This window comes from Rhinocladiella mackenziei, assembly GCF_000835555.1.
Source record: "Rhinocladiella mackenziei CBS 650.93 unplaced genomic scaffold supercont1.6, whole genome shotgun sequence".
Lineage (NCBI taxonomy): Eukaryota > Fungi > Ascomycota > Eurotiomycetes > Chaetothyriales > Herpotrichiellaceae > Rhinocladiella > Rhinocladiella mackenziei.
In genome coordinates, this window is record NW_013550599.1 from 439,655 (window position 1) to 447,645 (window position 7,991).

General features: G+C 51.1%; 3 protein-coding genes across 3 annotated transcripts; 2 read left to right on the top strand and 1 right to left on the bottom strand.

Moving 5' to 3' along the window:
* Positions 1 to 123: 123 nt before the first annotated feature.
* Z518_07965 (uncharacterized protein) lies at positions 124 to 825 on the bottom strand (the record flags this gene model as incomplete). The annotated part of the gene is made up of 3 exons (XM_013413708.1): positions 124 to 184; positions 237 to 469; positions 526 to 825. 3 exons carry the CDS (start codon positions 823 to 825, stop codon positions 124 to 126), a joined length of 594 nt encoding a protein of 197 aa, XP_013269162.1.
* A 2,373-nt stretch (positions 826 to 3,198) lies between these two features.
* Positions 3,199 to 4,998, top strand: Z518_07966 (uncharacterized protein; the record flags this gene model as incomplete). The annotated part of the gene is made up of 1 exon (XM_013413709.1): positions 3,199 to 4,998. One exon carries the CDS (start codon positions 3,199 to 3,201, stop codon positions 4,996 to 4,998), a length of 1,800 nt encoding a protein of 599 aa, XP_013269163.1.
* Positions 4,999 to 5,582: 584 nt separating this feature from the next.
* On the top strand, positions 5,583 to 7,251 carry Z518_07967 (uncharacterized protein; the record flags this gene model as incomplete). Its single annotated transcript, XM_013413710.1, has 2 exons — positions 5,583 to 5,643; positions 5,780 to 7,251. The coding sequence occupies 2 exons, from the start codon at positions 5,583 to 5,585 to the stop codon at positions 7,249 to 7,251; spliced, it is 1,533 nt and encodes a 510-aa protein (XP_013269164.1).
* Between the last annotated feature and the right edge of the window lie 740 nt (positions 7,252 to 7,991).

Genomic DNA, 7,991 nt, shown 5'->3' on the forward strand with positions numbered 1-7,991 from the left:
AGCGAAAAATATTGAGGAAAAGGAGGAAGCAGCGAAGCCGGGAAGTCTATGTCCGCCTATTGCAATGCGCCCCTTATAACCCCCCTAGCAACCCAAATATATCCGGCGCCTTCTGCAAAACTCCTAGAGAATGGTGCACCTCGATTTCTTCTTGGTCGCGGCCGGTCGTGGATTGAGGACGGCTCTGAGGGTTAGGTCAGTATGAGAACACGGTCTATACCAGCTTTTGTTCTCACCTAATGGCCTCGTCAAAGACGCTTTTAAGGTTTCGTTGCGTCAATGCCGAACATTCAAGGTATTTGACAGCTTTGATCTCTCTGGCGACGGCTAGGGCCTGCTCATATGATACTGGCTCCATTTTTTTGGATCTCAGATTATCGGCTGTTGCTTTATCTTCTCGCAAATCTAGTTTGGTGCCGACGAGGATAATAGGCACATTAGGGGCATGATGTTCGATTTCAGGATACCACTGTCACAAAAGCCATCAGCTTTGTAAATTTGAGGAACGAAGATGGAAGGTATCACCTTGGCCTTGACGTTGTCGAAGCTGGGAGGGGAGACAATGGAAAAGCATATCAGAAAGACGTCGGTCTGGGGGTACGAGAGGGGGCGCAATCGATCGTAATCTTCCTGACCAGCAGTATCCCACAACCCGAGTGAGACCGGCTTTCCATCTACCATAACGCTGGCAGAGTAGTTGTCAAAGACTGTTGGAATGTATTCGCCGGGAAAAGCATTGGTTGTGTAGGATATCAGTAAGCAGGTCTTTCCCACAGCACCATCTCCTGTCACCACACATTTTATAGACTGAGTTGCCTGCGCCATGGTCCTTTATACTAATTAGAGTGCCTTTTGAGAATGAGGATCGAGGGGAGCGGTAGAGGCGCCCGCGGGAGTTGTCTGTGATACCGCTCGGGTTCAAGGATTTGGGGGGAAAAAGGAGGGTCTTTCCGTGACAGCTTCAGCTGGCCAAAGTGTTTGACGACGCGAACCGTGTCCAGCAGGCGGGCGCGTCTTGGATAGAAAACGGTTTGGAGGAGCCCACAGGGCAAAATGCTTGCACGAGGTGTACGCAAGTTCGTGCAATTCTTGGGGGAGGTAGGAATAAAAGCTGGACCGCAGCAGACAGATGAAGACTAGTAGGAGGCAGCGTCGACGCAGTGCAGCTGCTAGTATGCGTTCAGTCAATGACGGAGTAATTTAGAGGACGAGGAATTCAGGGTCCAGGGTTCCAGGGGGAACGGATGTCTGGGGCCTTTGCAGCCTGAGGTCTGTTCTGTGCTTCGGCGAAAAGTGACTAAGCCGTGGTTTATTTTCAAGCAGGGGAAAGCATTGGCTGATGCACTTTCTGAGACAAGTCGATGAGAAGGGTCTGGAGTTGAATCTGTGACAGAGCATCGCTTGCATCGTTTTGGGATCCAATGACATGAGCCTGAAGCAAGCCACCAGGAAGGATCACGTGTAATTTTCAAATCCTCGAAGCAGTGATGGGCTCATCAAGCCCCCCAGGCATCCAGTATTCTGGAAGACAACAAACCATGAGCCTATACCCGTGCTCTGGTCATGGCATCCAATATCAGCGACTCTCGAAGCACCACAAAATTTCCCATCTCATCCACTGGTTTTGTCGCGGGGTTCACATTCTGTAACTTACTGACTCCATATTTTTTGAGCCTGAGGCAGGTTGCGGGGCCAAGTTGATTCGGAGGGGGTAGAGTAGGTGGACTGATACTGATACATGAAGACTAGGTTAGTAGAAGAAAGATACAGGACGATTCACCCGCTTACCTCGATTGGTAGAGTGAATGAGATCTCCCACGGAGGAACAGGACATCATATTTACAGGAAACCGTACCTCTTTTTTTGCATTCGATACGATCTGAAAGGAGGCTCTACACTAGTAATATAGACCGACCTATACTCAAGTCCTCGCAGAGTTCAAGGCGAGCCATGAGCCATCCATCCTTCAACTACCTAGGCAAGAAGCATAGAAGCACTATTGCTTGCATTCTCTCCATATCTTCGACAGGCTCTCTTCTGAACCACCCTTACCCCAAAACAGAACTTCTCATCATCATCATCTTACTGCCGCTGTGACTGACACGAATGCAATCGGCTTCTTTCACCATCTTTTTATGATCAAGACATTGCCAAGTTTGAATGGTGGAGCTACTTTTCCGGTAGATGCGCATGATCGAGCCGTTCTGAAGGTGCTTCAAGTTAGTTACCGAGAGACTGGGAGGTCACCATTTTCCGGGCCAGGACAGTTGAAGAGACCCTGGTAACCTAGGAAGGGTGACTGCACAAGTCTCAAATGCCCAATGCTCCATGCTGCTCGGAAGAATCTCGCAAGCTAGTTCTGGCCGCCAATTGGCGAGCTTGGCGAATACCAAAACAGACAATGATGGAGTTTTGAGCGCTGCTGGCAAAATCTACGTAGGTCGGCGTATGGGGCCTTCGGCATGTATCCACTGGCTTTTTGGGGGGGGTTGCGAGTCATCCCATACTCGGTATCCTCTCTTCAAGAAATGGGTCCATGATTGCTCCAGGCCGAAGGATTCCCATTCAATGCTCGCTCTCCACCGTCGCTGGCACTTGCCAAAACACCCCAACTTCCGAACCGTCTGAACGAGTTAGCCATGCTCTCGTCTTCTTCATAATTCTACGCTGATTTTCCATAGCGCTAGTACCCCAGTGTTGTTCTTCCCACTAGACCCCCTATCAAACACCAACTACCGATTCTATCTGAGGCAATTTGCCCTGAATTTCTGTCCAGCCCGATACACCGAAGACGCCTGCTTCCATCATTCGGTACTTTTGAAGATACTAATATCCCGAAACGGGTGGCCTTTCTTGGCCAGGCTCCTCCAAACGAGCGATCCAAATTCGGCAACGGGAGTTGATCTTGAAGAAGTACCTGTTGATGGTCAAGCAGACTCTCATGAACCCAGTACTAATACGGAGCAACTCGCAAGGCCCTCACGCTTTAGGCAGCGAGGCTCCCGCATACATTCCCTCCTAATGCAACTGACATCCCATTCTCACCCTGACCAGGGCCAAGAGGAAAAGTCCACTCTTAACTCGGTTTCTTCTATTCCTCTTATATCATACGACAGCTATGCCAACAGGAAGCAATGACCTCCATCAGAAACCGCAGACATTGGCCCAAAATTGCATACATCCAGCACAATATCGAAGATGTCTAACCCAGCGTCGAAGAAGCCCCAACGCCGCTTTCAATTCATCGACAACAATAATGTCTCGTCCATGGGGGCCAACTCAACCCAAGTTCGGCGTCATGTTATGCAAGAATACATGAGAGAAAAGCGGTGGGCTGCTCGTGCCCAAGTCCCCGACGCTGCTGAATCTGAACCCCAGAATCGAAGGAGGCCGGTAAAAGTACGATGGCAGACCCAGACCTCACAGAAACGCTCCCATAGCAAGCCTCTACCAATCGTGGCTTCGCCAAATTCAGATGGCAGCACCTCGTCGAGAGCACCTTCAAGCGCAAAGGACGACCAGCGTAGCCAGTCTCGCGAACCTGCTCAGGGGTTTGTCCGGTACGATGGTGAACCTCCTTTGACGTCAACGAAAGTCAAGCGCCCTTTTCGACTGAGCCCAGCGGCCTTTGCAAAGTTGGCCGATATGATCACCAAACCGCCAGATTCTCCCCCTTCTTCGATCTCTTCTGGTGATTTTTGGCCCTCTACCGGTAGGGCCTTGCCATCCAATACATACACCACTCAGAATCCAGAGCCCCAGTCTTTTCTGAGTGCAGCTCGAACAGACCCTTTTGACTGTTTGCCGATGAAATTAAGCACCCAAGACCAGGAGCTCTTTGATTTCTATGCCAACGTGATGCCCGCATGCTCTTATGGATTCGAAAGGCGAAGCCCCCATGCTCACAATTGGTACCTTTCCGTTTTCATCCCGGAGGCCATGAAAGGGGCCGTGTGTTTCCAGAATACCATCCTAGTTCACGCCGCAAACACGCAAGCCTGGGTGAAAGGACTGGCGGAAACGCGTCTGGCCATTGAGCATCGAGCCAAAGCATCGCAGTTGCTCCTCCATCACTATCAGCAGCACCCCCACGATACATCGGATGCAACAATATCGGCCACCATCTCAGCCGCTGCCCTGGAGGATTTTGATCCTCGTATTGAACGCCGCAAGTACGCTTGGATGCATTGGCAGGCTGCCGTGCAAAAGATACGGGATCGAGGAGGACCTTCTGCTTTGGTTCAACACAATAGGCTTCAGATGTTGATTAACTGGTCTGATTACATCTTCTCCGGTTACAATGGACATGGCCCAACCTTTTATTTTGACCATCAGTCGTCGCCGCACCATTCCAGTGATCAAGAAGCTGAGGCTATTGCTCGTGCTGAAATTGCCCAGCAATGCAGCGAATTCATCACGTTTCTCAAATGTGCTGAACACCTCGCCCTGGTGCAGGCCGGGATGCAGAGCAATCCCATATGGAGGAAGCAGCAGCCTATGCGCTACTCGGTATTCCTTCCTGGACAACCTCTCTACAATTTGCTAGCGAGCCCAAACGGTGCCAGATACACAGAGACGGGACAATTCAAACAAATCGTCTCCAGACTCGCCGCGTTGATGACAATCAACACGGCCATTTGGGAATATCGGCATTCTACGGAGCTGAGCGAAGAATTCTTCGTGGAACTAATCGAGAATATCCTGCATAATGACCTCGATCAACACATCTCCGTGGAGGCTCTCATTCAAATATTGTTGAGTGGTAGCAACAACCCGGTCTTGCTGCATTCTGAGAGACCGTGGTTTGTGGGGCGAATGCTGAAAGTTTCCAAGCGCCTGTCACGACCGACATTCGAAAAGCTGAATGAATTGCTCCTACGGTTCTTGACTTTGGGACCAGAGTTGGAGCCAGTTATGATGGGTTGGGAAAACGAACTTCGCACTGAAATCCTGCAGGCCCCTCTGGTCAGCTATCAGTCGAGATTCATGCTGGGCTGAGGTTCATTCTCGACGGATAGACCGACCCAAAAACCTTCAAGCACCTGTTGCCCGGAATCTGCCGGACTAAGAGCGACCCACCTCACCCTGGGAAGATGCCTACTGGCCCGAAACCAGACCCAGGCTGAACTTCCTGGGTGGTCGCTGTCCCCTTGTGCTGCGACTGTGCTTCCTCCATGCAAGTGATCAGAGCAGGTTTTCGAGCTACTGTCAATGCATTCCGGCATTCCACGGAGTAGGAGACGTACTTTCCGACCACCAGATCCAAAGTATGTGCGGGGCAGTCCTGAGGGTTGGCGTTCGAATATATGCTACATCATCCCAGAGAAAGTTCGGAATCTTCGGTCTTGGGTCCCTCGAGCTTAGATCCGGGGATACCAAAGTTTCCCTGCCAAACCTGGCAAAGTCCCGCTGGCGATAGGGATTCCTTGGCACCAAGGTCTGACGCTCAAATCCTCTCAGCTTTTGAACATCTCCAGCCCAGCCTTCGATTGCAAATGGTTGCAATTCGAACGTATAAGCTTCTAACAATTTTGCATCAATTTGGAGGCCATGCTGCCGTTGGGTAGTGTACTGTGAGCCAGATGCTCTTAGTCGGTTTCTGCTGTGCTTTCGCCTGCCTGGGAGCTCTTCTTTTTGGCTATGGTGAGTTGGGGAATTTTCCTCAGGCAACCATTTGCTTCTCAGAGCTGCGTGGCTTGCCGCGGGAGCCTTTCCTGAAACTCAATTCGCTGTCACCGTCAGACATCAGTTGCTAATCAATGTCCCGGCCAACTCGCAGATTCTGGTATAATTTCCTCCTCGATCGCCCAGACGGATTTTGTGAATCGATTCGGCGATGGCACATTAGCGGACAATACGGCTGGCGGGATCGTTTCATCATTTACCGGTGGCGCCATCATCGGTTCCTTATCCCTCAGCTTTCTTTCCGATCGATATGGCCGACGTGCTGCCATCTTCACCGGTTCCCTCCTGGCTTGCCTGGGAAGTGCCCTGCAGGGGGGAGCGATCAGTGTGGCCATGGTTATCGCTGGTCGAGTGATTGCCGGTCTCGCTGTCGGGCAACTATCAGCCACCGTACCGAATTATTGCTCCGAAGTGGCACATCCAAGGTTTCGAGCCTTGTTAGCCGGGCTGCAGCAATGGAATATTGGGCTCGGGTTTGTCTGCGCACAGTGGGTCGGCTACGGGAGCTCTTTGGTAAACGGTCCATTCAGTTGGAGATTCCCACTTGCGTTTCAGGCATTGCCTGCTTCGGTTCTCGCCGCTGGGGTGTGGTTCTTGCCTGAAAGCCCCAGATACCTTGCAGAAAAGGGTGAGTCGATCAAGGCCCATGCGGTGCTGAAACGGTTGCACACGGACCAAGAACTGGTCCGAGAAGAATACACGCGCATCCAAGACAATCTTGCAGCCGAACGGCAGTCTCGCATGGGCTGGATGGATATGTTTCGGCAAGCTTCTCTCCGACGACGAGTGTTGTTGGCATGTGGTATACAACTTTTCACCCAGACCTCGGGAATCAACGTCATCAACTATTATGGGCCGCGAATCTACGCATTCTTGAACTTCGGCACCACAAGATCCCTATTGATCATTGGAATCTATGGTGCCCTTGCTCAAGTCTACAATACCATATGTATTGCATTTATTGACCGCGTGGGCCGAAGGAAGCTCCTGATTCCCTCAATGATAGGAATGGGAGCTGCACTCTGCGTGAACGCAACTCTTGCACATTTCTATGTCGACGGCAATCAACGGGATCATGGCCGCAACGAAAACGCGTTGCGGGCCTGTGTCGCTATGAATTTCGTCTTCTCAGTATTTTATACCAGCCTCGGATGCCTCAGTTGGATTCTCTGCAGTGAGGTATTTCCGACGGCGATCCGAGCGAAAGGCACTTCATTGTCGACCTTTACCAATTGGTCGACGAATCTCATCTTCGCACAGTGCTCGCCGATTGCGCTCTCAAGGATGGGCTACCGGTACTTCTACATCTTCATGGCCTTCAACTGGGTTGCGGCGGCGGTGGTGTATTTCTTCTACCCCGAGACCCAGGGCCACACTTTGGAATCCGTGAACGAGTTGTTTGGCGATTTGAAAATTAGTCACTCTGCTGGATCCCCTCAAAGTGATGATACCGGCGGCGTATATCCCAGGAAAGCGTCGGTCGAAGTCTGTACAGAGTTTTTGACACCAGATTCGAATACGGCTGCACCTCAGAGGGCCCACGACCATAAGATCGAGCCAGCTTGACGAGAACTTTTGACCATCTCGGAACTGACTTTGGCAGGTGTTAAAAGAGCCCAGCCCATTGAGTATGAAAAATGAGTTGCTGTCGCTAGTGTCAACTTGTAGGAATATGACTTACTAGAGCAGAACGGCCGCGTATGCATACTGTACATGTTCCCCTCAATTCCCCTCTGCTCTGCTTCTGACATCCTGCATATCCCCTAGCCTGGTAGTGGGCCGGTGAAGATGAGAGCACTTGCTAACGGGATCGGGATCCCACGTCTCTACCAGATCCCTTCAACCACCCGGTCCGGCTGAGTTGTTTTTATATATGTATATACCATATTGGTGTGAGACATCTAAGGCTTGTCTGTGTTTCTCGAACAGCCTCGTGATGTTGTCAATCCAACGGACGGCTCGTCCCTGTGATAGGCAGGTCATTAGAAATAAGAGGTGAATCACGCTAATGAGACCGGAGTTAACGAGTGAGCCACGCGAGAAATCTAGCTAGCCCAACGCCACCAAACTCTACAAGCAACTGAGGGGTATTCCAGGATATAGTGCATCGGAAGCCTCTGGTCGCTGGAGCTTGTGGAACTCTCGATGGTGACCCAAAGAGAGCAAGAGGAGGTGCATTTCGGTTTGGGAATCCCGGGGATCTTGCAGCTGTTTTTTCCCTTCAGACTTAACTCCGCTGCCGAATGTTATCGAGAAAGCGTATTCGTCGATAGGCGAGGCATAGGTTTTCAGAGTTGGGTGTGATT